The sequence below is a fragment of the Glossina fuscipes genome, unplaced genomic scaffold (assembly GCF_014805625.2).
Source record: "Glossina fuscipes isolate IAEA_lab_2018 unplaced genomic scaffold, Yale_Gfus_2 28, whole genome shotgun sequence".
Lineage (NCBI taxonomy): Eukaryota > Metazoa > Arthropoda > Insecta > Diptera > Glossinidae > Glossina > Glossina fuscipes.
Window position 1 is genome coordinate 7,793,290 of NW_023998423.1, and position 14,879 is coordinate 7,808,168.

The 14,879-nt window shown below is 33.5% G+C and overlaps 1 protein-coding gene across 1 annotated transcript; it reads right to left on the minus strand.

Annotated features, from left to right (window-relative positions):
* Positions 1–13,310: 13,310 nt before the first annotated feature.
* LOC119636320 (actin cytoskeleton-regulatory complex protein sla1-like) lies at positions 13,311–14,510 on the minus strand. Its single transcript, XM_038031621.1, has one exon. It carries the CDS (start codon positions 14,508–14,510, stop codon positions 13,311–13,313), a length of 1,200 nt encoding a protein of 399 aa, XP_037887549.1.
* Positions 14,511–14,879: the final 369 nt, after the last annotated feature.

Sequence of the window (14,879 nt, forward strand, 5' to 3'; positions counted from 1 at the left end):
TCAGGGATTTGTTCTTGGATCAAGGTCATCATATCAAATGTCGGTAAAATATCTCGAAAACCGCGATTATATGGACATTCGAGAGATCAACAGAAAATGCAGAATGCATGCAGAAAATGATTCTGAATCGATCGATGTAAAGACGTGTCTATTTTAAGCACTTTGGGCCCGTAAAACTTTTACATAGACTACACCACAAGTTGTGTAGGATATAATCATTATTTCTTTCGCTTATTTAAGCAATCAAAACTAAAAATATTTTTCAAATAAATGCAAAAATGCTTGCAACTCCTTTTACATTTATATCTGTCGCTAGGTGCGCAATATGAAAATGAAACAAAACTAAAGTCATAAATTCAAGGATCACATAAATCTCAGTCACAAGAAAGCAATATTGCTTTACGTAAAAAAAACCAAGGAAAACTAAAAGGAAATATCTTAAGAATGAAGGTAATGTGGTGCAGTAAAGTAACATAGTATTTAAGGAACATTCATTTTTTATCATATTTCGAGTCAAGCGGCTCAAAAAAAAATTACCACATTTGCATTTTATGACTGGAAGAAAGAGAGACGAGAACAAAAAGCAAACTATCTTTATCGGCTGAGGTCGCATCTCTCACCACTCACCATATTTTCATAATTATTTTTAGAAAAATAGTTGAATATGAGAGAAGTGAATTATTCCTTTGATTCTGAATACTGCAAAAACGGATTTAAAGCTACGTTTTTCATTATGAAAACTTTATGCGTAGATATGAGCGGTTCGGCATTTACTGCCGATGTATGATTTGTGTTCAAAAGAACACAAATTTGTACGTATTTACATAGAGTATGAATCTCCTATTAAATGATTTGACTTTGACAGATTTCGGAAGTATACTTTTGGGTGTTGCTTATAAATTGAAAAAATTAATATGCTTTTCGGCATAACGAATAAAGTACTTACGTATATATATTTATATATATATATATATATAATTTATTTATTTTTTTTCAATATTGAACCCACACCTAACGGGCTGATGATGTTAACGAGTTTGGATCATGAATGAATTGAAAATTAATTATTTATGATATATTTTCTTCCACGCTTTTCGAAAAACTTTATGTTGAAAATCAAAAAATTTAAATTGCAAATGTTAGTTCGCCTTTGTTCTCTTCTACTTCAATATGTATATATATATATATATATATATATATATATATATATATGTTGGCATAACTTTTTAACCTCAGCTTACAACCTCAGGAATAGCAATTACAACAAGGCATAAGCCACAAAATTCTTAAGGGAATTTTGTGTTTTTTTTCGTTATTTTATAGCTTAACAATTCCCAGGCATAAAACCAAATGTATAGGGTTAAAGTGATTTTGTGTGCATGTGCATGTGTGAGAGCGTGTTTGAAAAAGCTAAGCATAATCGTCTGGAGTAGTGGTAGATCGGTTGCATTTTGGCTCACACTTACTTACACATTCACAGCACAGGTGTGTTTGGCTTTCAAAAGTAATCAGCAAACATTACAAACTACTTGAGTTTAGCCGATGTTATGCCCTTACACCCACAGGCCTATCATCTTCTTTCTTTCCTTTGCCTCTCTCTCTCTCTCCTTGCATACCAACTTGAAATATCTTCCATTTGACTGCATTTATATATATTCGAGTTTACGGTTCTGTTTCTGTGCGTTGATATTGTTGTTGTTCTTGTTGTTGTTCTTGTTGTTCTCTTGAAACGCCAGAAAAGAAAGAAATCATGTTATCCTTGGAGTAAAACAAATGCAAAATTTTCCACACATTTAATCGTATTTTGAATTTGCGGCACATAAGTACCATGTATGCGTAAGTGTAAATGTATATATGCACGTTTACCTATATAAAACAATAAACCGAATGCACCTGGAAAATTGTATTCAAGAATTTGGGAATTATATATAGTACACGGAGTCTCATGTCTGCCAGTTTATCTCTTCACCTTCGCAACTTTGCCGCACTATTGTGTGTGCAATGCAAGTATAAAATATATGTAAGTCGTTATTGTATTATGTATTGTTAAAAGTATTGTAAAATGTGATTAAATTTTCAAAAGTTTGCAAAAATTTGTGTTTCTGTAAATTTAAATATATGCGACAGAGTAGTTCTCGTGCAAATCGATTACTTTGACTGATAGGGGTTTTGCAACCACATGTTCTGGATAATTTGAGGTACATCCGATAATCGCTATTTAAACACTGCCATTGCAAGGTATTAATTTAATTATTTTAGGATTTTTTTGGAAATCGTCCTGTAACAATAGACGTCCTTCGAAAATTTGTAACGCATTTTGAAGAAGAAGCTAAAGGTAAGGTTAAGGTAAATAACATATTTCTTGCTTCTAAGGTTGCTTTCATTAAAATAGAAGCAAGAAACTTTTTCTATTCGTACCCTTCAAATCCAAGAAAGTCCTTTCATGCGGACGTTCTTTTCCCTAAAATTTTTTTTGACAAATTTGTTCTACGTTTTTTACGTTTCATCTGGTGAAAGTCTTTAAGCATCATTTCATTACTTATTGCAGTTACTTTAGGAACATTTGAAATCTACCAAAAGTTTATGCTCCCAGTTATCATGATCATCCCCGTAAACGGAAGGTTGGGCGTCAATTTTGTTATCGCTACTACAGGAACAGTAGGTCCCATCGCATCAGTTCATAAGTTTTCGAACACAACTGCAAGGAGTGAAGAGAAGAGTGTTAGCCATTACTGTCTCTAAATGCTCTCATTACAATCACAATCATATTACAACAAGAGAAGCTTTAATGCGAACTAGATGGCAAAAATTGTACACATCGTGCGTCTTTGGCATTTGCTCCCTATATGTTAACTAATTTTGAAGGCGTCTGCTATGTTATACTACAAAATTCTCCTTTGCGTGGTAGCAAAGCTAAGCGACAAGTACCCACATAATGAGTCCCAGATACATATTTTCGAACGATGGACATTCTAAGTATCAATTATTTATTATTATTGTCACTCAAGCGACATAAAATTACCGAATGCAAGTTTTACTTTACTTTACTCATACGCGTTTATGTAGAATCGTTCTTCCCAAAAATGTTCAGTTGCATTGCCCTTTGTTATCAACATCTTATCCGACTATTCGGTTAACTTACTCTTCATACTGAGAGCACTATAGTGCTTTTATTAAAATTAAAAACAACGACTTAAGGTAAAAAAGCCACGAATCAAGCCACTTGAACCTCTGGCATTATTATGACACCCAAATACACAAAGCCATCTATCCACGTGCGTACATGCTCGCACATATTCACAAGGCCAAAAAAGGCATTCCATACAAGAGCATAACAAAGCTAAAAAGGGTAGTAGCGAAGCAACAATGGTAATAACAATTGTAGAGTAAAAGTGGAAGCAATAATAAACGTAAAAAAAAAAAAAAAAAAAAATACGTAGCAAAAGGAAAAGCATGCCTTAAGTACTGAAATAAAACCAGAAAGAAAAAAAAAAGAAGGAGTATAAAGCGAAAGAATCCAAATGTGAAATACATACTCATTGTTAAATGTGTAGAGTCAAATATATACGTGTATAATACATATGTGCATATGCGAAAGATAGAATAAAAGTATACTAGGTAGGGTCTTAAACAACAGCGCATATTTATGCCATATTATATGAGACAAAGACTTGTAGGCAGGCAGCAGATATACATTTAGGCGACTGTAAAAAGTCATATTATAATGCAAAACTGTTAAGAAGGCTTTTATGCTGCATTTCAATATATACGTGTGTAAGTGGATGTGTGCGATAATCTAAAATGTAAAGTATAATACTTTCACCTGGGTTCAGCAATATCACGCGTATCTAAGTACTTTTGTTCATCTCTTTGGACAAATAAAATATTCAAGTTATAATATTAGAGCAAACAAAAAGAAAAAAAAAGAAAAAGAAAAACGCCAAAAAAAAAAAAAATACTCAGAAAATCAACAATTTAAAATTCATATTATTTAAAGTTCTCACAATTGAACGCCATTATGCGATTATCCACAATTTCCGTTATTATTGTTATCCACTAATAAAATTCTCAGCACATTTTTGTAAAGTTATCTTATATATACATATATATATATATATATACATGTCGTGTTTGATTGACATCATTATCATCGTAATGTGTTTGGACAGTGGCAAACATAGAAATTGAGGTAAGAAGAGTAGGAGCGGGAGTAAGGAGTAGATATGCATGTACATTCGTATATGTATAAATATATACATATATTTATATATATATGTATGAAACATGTCGCAAAGACATCAATTTTCATCGATTGCCATCTGTGGCCTGTAACACGAACATGAAATCAAATGGTACCCTTGATGATCTCTTATAATATATACATAGAAACGCATATACAAATATAAGAACCAGCCAGGCAGCCAGCTAGTCATTCAGCCGTATAGTCAGTCAGTCAGTCAGTCAGTCAGTCAGTCAGTCAGTTAGTCAGTTAGTCAGTTAGTCAGGCTCTTAGTTATTCGTACATTCATTCATTCATTCATTCATTCACTCATTCATTCATTCATTTAGTTGCGTTACATGTGCACAAAACCGTAATCGAAATGTATTCGGCATCTCTAACACCACCACTACCGCCATCATTAACATCACAACATCAACAAGAACAACATCATCATTCAGTTGTAACTTAATGTTTATTTATGTTGAGCATGATGGCTTTTTGTGTTTTTGGTTGGAATGAATGAATTAAGTAGAAGAAGTAGAAGAAGACGAAGCCGAACAAAAGAGAGTGAGGAGTGTTTACTTTCTTGTTTTTAATAGTTAGTATGTGCAACATATCCGCTTTACGCTTTATATATAGAATATGCCATATCCTGTGGTCATATTAAGTCTATTATGTTATCATTAGTAATTCCATTTATGATCTTTCTATGACTACGTACGTTTACAGCCACAATCCATTTCATTCATTTAAGAAACGAAATGCAAAGAGAACTAAGTATAAGGTGTAGAAATTAATAAAGCGGTTGTCTTTTAATAAATTCATAAGTTTAATTTAAAGTATTCTTGACAACGAAATCTTGCTCTTTGTAATATGATATTTTATTGGTGTATTGGTTTATTACAATATAGACCTTTTACGCGTAATTCTCTGCAAATCGGAAATTTTAAACTCACATTCTTGTTCTTCTCATGTTGCTAACAAGTGATAAGCTCGAATAACTGACGATATAATGACTTTTCTGACTACCGCTGATGAACGGCTTTTTTTGTTCATTTTGTTGAAACGCTTGCAACAACCAGCAGGAAGCTTTAGAAAAATTCTCTCTTTTCAACAAGAACAACATTTGAAGATTTTGCTCATTACTCACTGCAGTAACAAGAATTTGAATATTTTATGTATACAATGGGTGAGTGCAAGAGATTCGGCCTTAGTCGAGAATAAGAAATTTGTTATGTATATATAGAGTTAAAAAAAAATAACCTTCAAATTCAAAGTCTAATCTATAAAACACATGCGGGAGCTCTTAAGTGATTATGTAGCTTTGACCAAACTTGTTACTGAGCTATTAGGGGGACTCAGAATCGATTACACATTAACACAAAAACATTTTTTTATAATGAAAGAATTGACGTTTGTAGTTTAGTTGATCAGGAAATGGGCAGATGGCAAGTCGCACAAAATGCTAGATAAGGTGACTTCGAATAGAGTTCCACGAAACCTTATTTCTTTGTTAGGGCATGCCTGCCATCAACTTACGATCGGATTATAAGCACCTTAACGACACCCCGAAGAATAGTGTGAATCTAAAACGACGGAAGATGCAGAATCTTCGCAAATCATTATGCTGACAACTTTTTCAATTTGCTTAGTACTAATTACAGTCATCTATACGTACAACTCGTATAATTAATTTTCCTATTAGCCATAGGCCAGATGAATAGTGCAATACCAGAGTTGAATTATGGAATCTAAGAGTTTGCAATCCTCATGAGATATCACGGCTCGCCCTTTTATCCTCTACGAGAATGGTACGGACAGTTACGGACACCAGCTTATATTGACGTTCATTTTAAACAACTCAGTTGAAAGTTCTCCATAAAACATGTTAGCGCATAAACAATATGTGGTCCTATCCAAAGTAGATTAATTTTAAAATTGAGCTCATTTTGTTTACATCGTACTCCAACTTTACATAAACATAGGCTTGATTGGAAATTTTCTTCAGCTATCATATAATTTAACGTTGACGAAGAAGCACTGTTCTACCACAGCAAAGCAGTTAGTTTTTTCAATTTTATTTCGCTAATCTTTTGAAAATCTTTAAAAATTTCACAGACTTTCATCCCAATATTTAGATCATATCTTCAAGTTGCCTCTGATTTCAGACGTTAAACACACACACACAGCTTCGCTTAAACTACTATTACTAGTTACAATTTCCATATTGCTGATTATTGCTGATAAAAGTGTACATCAACTATTCACACAAGGACCAATGTCTATCAGACACTATTTTGTTATTGCAATGAAAATTGTTGTAAATAGAATGCGAAAAGCCGAGAAGATCATTAATTAATAAGAAACGCTGAAATTAAATCAAAATCAAGTTTGCCAAAGGACGAACTAAATTTGCTTGACAATAAGAGGCGCTCGATGCTTGTACATTTACCGACAAATTAGCCAATCGCTTGCTTGTTTATTGAACAAAAGAAAAGGAAGGCTAACAGAGAGAAGTCGAGCTTTCTCGTAATCTCTGGTTAAGAACCAATAAAGCCCGAGGAAGCGGTGGGAAGTACACTTTATTAACGCATACGATGGTCTTATGTCCATTACAAATAGAGGGCTTTCCATAAATTTATTGTTAAAAAATGAAAGATTTATTCATGTATGGGAAGGCAAGATAGTGGATGCCTTAAAGTATATGAAACAATTAAAAATAGTGTAGTCGACCATGGCCCGCCCTTGAACCACTCTATGGCTATTCATATAATGACTTTAAAAAATAGGGCGTTATACATGAAGTGACCGAAAAAGAAGTCCGATCCAAACCACTTTCAAGAGCTTTCGTCCATGTGTCAAAACCCGTTACTGTTCCAAATTTCATCAAAATATTTCAAAAATTGCGAGAATTTGTCTTGTTGAATGCAAAAAAATAAGACGGACAGACGGACTGATAAGCTTAGATTGATTGAGAATGCGACACCGAATCAATCGAGAGAGTAAAAGATGAGTCTTCTGGGTGGCGCACCAAGTTCGTACGCCCTTGTACCACCAGCGGTGTGGGGTATCAAAATATTTGCCTATTAAGTAATTCGATTCGAACATATAACGATTTTTAGCAGCAAAGCTAACGTGCTGCCAAGTTATCAATTACTTTTGAAGAAAAAGTATTGCATCGAAAACCGCGAGCTTTTAACGATAGCTCGTTGTTCTCGACGGCGAAGAGTTACTATAGCGATTTTCAAGCCAATGCTCAGTTCGGAAAGTATTCTTTCCCCATACAATCCAATTAACACGGGAAGCTGGAATTTTTCCATTGTATTGAAAATAACAAAGGCGGCGTGGCTAGGACCATTGGAGCTCGAGAACAATTGATCGAAATGAAGCAAGTGAACTTTTGTAACAAGCGTCACTTAAAGACTGAGATTTTCTGAACGTAATAAGAATATTTTGTTGCGATGACATCTGTGTGCAAGTATCCGGAATTATTGGCAAAAATTTTAGGGATTACGTTGCATTATTTATGCGTTTCATGCGCACGATGTTTCTTATAATTGAAATCATCTTTCCATAAGCTCGGTACGTTATACTATAAATTTTGTGAATCTGTTCACTATCGAACTGAAGCGTTCCTTTTCATTAACAACATGGCGTTATAATGTACTCGTAATACGAGTCGGTGAGCGTGCTCGGAAAATCGACTTGTTTTCTCCTTTTACTTTCCCACAACTCCCCCTCTTCAGGAACAACTCCACAAGACCATACTTTCATATCCATTTTAAGTATTTAAGACGTCACCAAAGCCAAGAGAAAAAAACGAAAAAAATATCACAAGGCAGACCCCATTTCATACTAAATCTTCAGAATTGGCATCGTCTGCAGCAATTTGCGTAGATTTCATGAAATGAAGTGAAAAAGCTTAACTAGCGTTAAAAGTTACTCTCAATCTATAATTCGTTTGAAATTTTCCAAAATCTCTTCCCCTTTTTGGCTTTAAGCAAGAAAACCGCATTATTAATGGTTACACCCGGGTAAGTGCGCTAAAGTGTCTCGTTTTATTTTTTATAAAAAGAAAAAAATTGAAGAGCTTTAATCTCTCATTAAGGGGAATCTAAACAAAGAACAATTTCATTATTAATATTTCGATTTGCTTACTTATGCACAAACTAATAAACAAATCATGGCAATTAAGTTTTTTCTTTGCACACATACGCTTGCGTGTTTAGAAATATATATAAATAAAAAATTACAATTTAAAAGCAATTTATTCTGTAAATACGTATTGATATAAACGGAGTGAGTATTTGAGAATAAATTGATTTGAAAAAAAAATAAAAATAATAATAATAATAAAATAAGAAGACAGATATTGTAAAATGATGTCGTTAAGTATAAAATTTTTAATTTTTTGCATATTTTACGTACAACACGTTTTAAGTGAAAGTTTTTTACCTGACGAAAAACAGGCAGAGGTGTTACCACTGAATAGAGAACAGCCGCCATCACATCTACTAAGCCTATTCACTTTAGTGCCACGCTGCTCTGAAGGTTTCACTCCCGTAAATCAAAAGTGTCGCAAGCTTGCTTAGATTATATGAACAAAAATTTTAAAAAGGAAAAGAAAATAAATATTTTCAAAATTATTCTACAACTTTAAATGGCATTTTAAATTATTCTATCGTCTTAGCTTCTCTAACTAAGTATATTTGAAGTTTTTAAAAGGACGAACTGTAAACTTTTCCGGGAGCGTTAATTTTAAAGTTGACCCTTCTTAACGGGACTTCCCGATCTATGATCAGCTATTATTTGTTATTTTCAAATGCTTTGTTTCCTCAATTTTTCTTTGCCTTCCTAGCATCGTTCATTTTTCAACCAAAATCTCTTGGATAAAATCATTAGATTAGTTGCTCACTTGCATCAAATTTTCCTAAATGCTTTTAAAGAACGCAGTGTTCTTTATAAGATCCCAAATCTCTTATAAATCAGATTTTTGATAAAATCGTTCTTCAAATACCGATAACAATTGTTGTTGCCATGACGTCAATCATCTTAGAGTGAAAAAAAAAAAATGAACCAAAATTATACAAAGCCATTTCTTTTTCGGGACGATTAAGGCAACTCTGCAATACGCAGTGTACCTAGAGAGCCATGTATTTAATCACCTAAAGAAGATAACTATCAAGTTAATATAAAATATGAATGTGTTCTATGGTTGCTAAAAAACCGATATACACCAATCTTTCCTATTTTCTTTGGAACTACAAAAGAAATATATTTCCTTAACTTTATAGAAATGTGGATGTAATCTTAGGATCAAAACCTCAAAATTTCTGTAACTAAATAATATATATATATATATATATATATATATAAAAGAAAATATTGACAAACGGATACCGAATTCCTATGGAGCTTCCGCTGAAAGCTCCTTTCACTGTTAGACCCAGGAATAGCGAACACACTTATATTTGCTTTGATATTAATGCCGCATATCCATCGTCACAAAGCACTATAGAAAGATTGTAAAGTATTTTGTTAATTATAAATTTTGTTGCCTTTTGCAAGCCTCTTCTGCGCGATTTTGTCGGCGCATAAAATATATTCTTAAACTCTACCCCTATCTGCTGAAAATTTAACCCGAGTAATAGACTTTTTATATATTACGCCACTTCTCGTACATTGTATATTAAGTTTGTTTGGACGTATGTAACACGTAGTCAGCCTTAAATTAGACGCAACTTTCATTATACCGAACGATTCAGAATCATCTTCTGAATTGATCTAAGCCTGTCTGTCCTTCTGTCCGTCTTATGTCTGTCTATGAAGGTTTTTGTTCAAGCTACAGGTCGCAATGTTTGAGATATTTTGATGAAATTTGGTACACTAACGTGTTTTGATCCAAGCCCAAGCGCTATTGAAAATGCTTTCGATCGGTTCACTTTTTCGAGTACTCCTCACATAACGCCATATTTAAAGAAGTCATTATATGGGAAAAATTTCAATTTTCGAAATTTCTTGACAAAAGCGGATAAGTGATTGTAATTCCCCATTCTGAATTGATCTGGATATTTTGAGACCGGCTGGGGTAATTTTTTGAACCAGTTCTTAACTAACAACAAACTAAAGTTCATATGACAAAGGGGCGTAATTTTCAAGGCTCATGATGAAAACTGGATCATAATAGTAATTTAAGAAAACAAAATTAACTGTACCAAATGTGGCCCACCCACACCTATTTTTGGACCTTTACTTTTTAAAATTAACTGTGCTGAAATTTGAACATGTACTTGAATTCTTGAACCTTTTACGGAAAGTAATTCCTTTTTGCAAAATGCTCTAATTTTTAATATATATGTAGTTTCATAATAGTTGCAGTCGTAAGTTGATATAAAAACAGGGTATAATTGTTTTGTATTATGACAAAAGTAAGAATTGTACTAGGCGAAGTGGTGTACGGTATTTAAGCGCCGATTATAACGTTTTCACTTGTTTTTGGAAAAGGTCACTAGAATAATAACATTTGAGTTAGTCATTACGCACATATTTAAATATTAAAAAAAAAATTTTTATGCCTAAATTACAAATGCCAACACTAGGACCATTCTTACGAAGCGTGTTTAGGTTAGGCGCACTCTCTCTCTCACTCTCTCTCTCTTTAACACATAATGTGGGTAGCACTGAAAAAAATGTTTTATTTTTCCTATCTATAGCTTACATATAGAGAAATTCATAGGATATTCCAAAACTATAGATTTTTATATGATTGTTGAGTATTTGAAAGAAAGTGTTCAATTTCCGAGTAAAAAAGTTATTTATTAGTAAATAATGATTAATTTAACTCATAAAAATCCCTTACATTCTGCATTTAAGGTTATGGTTCGTTTGTGGAAATACATAGAAATTTCTGGTAAAACATAAACTTTTCTCCACATATTCTAGAAAGTTGAAGGTATTTGTTAAGAAACCTAGAACGGTGCAAATGCTTAGAAAATCATATTACTTCAAACTCATGGCCCCATCAACTGCTTAGGAGGTATAAAGTTTTAGGTCTCAAAGTCAAAGACTGTTCCCATTTCACAAATTCATCCGCTCATCTACTTATTCGCACTTTGCAGAATGCATGCTTAAAGGGCATTGTCGCGCTGGAAGATGAAGTTTTGATATGTATGTATTTATATATATATATATATATATTTCATCATACGATTTGTGTGCACGTATGTTCAATTTGAAAAAGGAAGGAAAGTTCTCTTTTGTGGAGACCACATCTTTGCTCATCCATTTTCCATCCACATAATTTAGAAGTTGTGAAGAATTGCTTTTGCAACACTTGTCAACATCTGTTGATTCAATGATATCGGAAATAATTTCTTGCCACGTCTATTACTCATTTGTTTTCATCACAATTTCGGTTATGCTTTACATTAGGCAGACTTGAATCCTGTATGGTTTATATTTAATTTTTCATGCAGAATAAACTTTTCAGATTGCTTTGGGATACTGACACATCATGCTATTTCACGCATAATAAATCGGTAATCAGTGCTCTTCTCCTTCTCCCCTTACCCCTAACGTTATCAACTCTGGAACTTACAATGGATGTTAGTTAGTAAGATTGGAATGGAATGAAGTAAGAAGTCTTTCGATCTATTGAGATTATAAATACTGATCCTAAAAACATGCTCACAATAGTCAGGAGACGAAACTAACGTCGTAAATACAGAGATATTTTCACCGAGATAGATTTCACAGAGATATTCCTAAGACATGTAAGAAATTTATATTTGCCTTTGCCCCATCTTTTAAACCCACCATAATTATCCTCGAAGAGTTTGGAAAAAGAAAAACGCAAGAAACTTAGTAATGAAATATTAAGAGAATTTGTCTGATTTTATCCGTTTTCGTAGACATTTTTTTCCATGTGACTTTCAAGTAATAATTACAAAGGGGAAAAAGCAAAAATTTTTTTATTTTGTGTAAGCATGCTCTTCGGCCGATTTGGTCCATTTTCAATATCCTCCTGCTTGAAGGTTTTTGGCAAACTTGAAGCTCATAGCTTCGTTTTAACAGTTAAGAGAAAGTTCACTGCGAAAATTACGTAAACAGTCAGACGGACAGACGGATAGACAAACATGCTGAAATCGATCTGGATTCTTGAGGAGCATCAAAAATGCGTATTCTTTGTCTAAAGCTTGCTTATAAGTGTTGCACACGTTTTGACCATCCTTCGGTGATGGGTGTACAAAGTATGACTTAAGTATGCCTTACAGCTAATTGCAAGTTCGGGCATTTAATGATTTTTTCATACAATTAAGGATAAACTAAAATATCTAAAAACCTGTATGTTTGTAGATTTTTTTTTTTTTAAATTTAAAAATTTTAAAAAATATTCGTAAAGCTTGCCCGTCGTTGAGCTTCGACTGGAACGATTTTTCAATAAAACCAGAATTATTAAAAGCACTTCGAGCATCAAGCTTTCTTCTTTCATATTCGCTGAACACATTGCGAGCAGTCATTAACCTAAGCTGACTTTGTCTAACACGTAATTAACCGGCCGTTATCTCGCTGCTTGTGATTATTTGAAACGCATGAAATTCAGCATCAAGTTCCTCAGTTAATGAATTTATTTGTTTGTTTTATAAAATTTTTATTTAATTTTTTAAATTAAAAAAAATATATTTCTTTTTTTTTCAACAAACTGGTCTGACATAGCAAATGGGAATTTTTCTTTGTTGAAATTCAAAAAAAAAAAAAAAAATTATTATTAATTTGAGAAATGTTTAATCTTTAATTTATTACTTAATAAGCTTTAGTTTTTTTTTTTTTGTTTTTGCTTTTGTTGGTATGGAAGTTAAAATTATTTTAGCATTTTATTTTGCGATTTTATTAAAACATTTCACTACTAATGCAATTTTTAATTTAAAATTTGTAATCATTCTCTTTGGCTAATGCATATAATCGTTGTAGTGAATTACAATGTAATAAAAATTTAATTAATATACAAAATGAATAAAACGGGATTTGAATGTTAGAATGACTGTGCGCGGGTTAAACCAAAGCTAGAAGAGGAAAACCCTAAAAAACGTCATTTTCTTAAATCATTCTCATCGTTAGTATTTTTCGCATTGGTGGGGCCGCCCATGCGCGGATCGATGTCGACTGTTAGATCTCTCCGAGTTTCATCTTCAAAATTTTCCTCCTCATGTAGATTGCTGCCGTAAAGAAGATCCATGCGGCGAGGATTAAGCGTAGGTTTCTCGCTTGTCGTAGTTGTCAGTATTTTGTTTATCAGGTCGTCAAGTGGCGGACTTTGGAAGTTTGGAAATTGCCCAACAGGATGTTGTTGTTGTATGATTTTCTCATTGGTAACTGAAAGATTTGGTTTAAATGTTTCCGCTTCAAAGTTATTAGTCGGTTGATTGGGCGTATACGGTGCCGGCTGCAAAATATTGTTAGATAATCCAGAATTTTGGTTATTGTTATAATGAGGTGGTAAACCGCTATCCACTGGTGTTGGTTGGGGAACATTCCTTTCAGGTTGATTATAAGGAAGCCCTTGTTGACTTGGTACAAATCCATTTGTAAGCATGACGTTGTTTACAGAATTGGGCGACCCATGTGACACTGGTACAGGTTGTATAACTGGCATCTGTTGATGTTGAACGTGTTGAGGATTTTGAGGATAGTTCATCTGGGGAACAACTTGTAAATGTTGCGGATTTTGATTCAAATGAGTTACTGGTTGCATCCCTACTACGGGCTGATAATTTGGAACAGGCTGTTGGACATATCCGGGATTTTGTATAACTGGTACAAATTGTCCCCCTACGGGTACTTGCTGACCTTGAATGGAAGGCTGTTGTATGTGATTTGCATTTGTAAATAGCCCCGGAGGTACGTTAACTGGCTGATTAGGGTGTGGCATGACTTGGACATAAGCGGGATTATGAGGTAACTGCTGTTGGTTTGGCTTAATAAGATCTTCATGTATGAGATTTTGTTGAGGATATATTCTGTTTTGATTTATCGCTGGATTTTGTCGTATTGGATTAAAGTTTACCCGCTGCCCAGGTGGTCCCATAATAGTTGGTCCTCTTCCTCCTCTCCTTAAATGACGGCGTAGCAAACCGCTAGGACGTACATTTTCATCCAAGGAATCTTCGTATTGGTCATCTTCATTTCGATTTGTTCTTCGCCTAAGGTGTTCTCTTAAGCGACGAAGATGTGTTGCTTCCGCCAACGTTATCAAACCGATACCGAATAAAAGCAATAATTTTATATTCATTGCACTTAATTACAAAGAACGCTTAGCAAAAGTATATATCATTATAAGAGTGTTGCTTTATTGAGACTGATCTTGAATGGTATGAAAATATATGAAATGCTTGAACTTAATTTATAATAACTCATTTTGCCCGAGAGAGAGAATAAGCGCGAGAGGCGTCAGGGTTGAAATATTTGTTATCACTAAGAAAAAAACCGCACTAAATTTCCTTTTACTAATTAAAAAAATAAATAAATTTTTAAACCCCCTACAGAAAGTATTTTGATATTGTCATTCAGCTGGTAATACCCAAAGAACACTATCCCATGCCTTCTATTAGTCAGGCACATTTTACATAGTCGCTTAGTCATATTTGATTTAAAGTTTTCT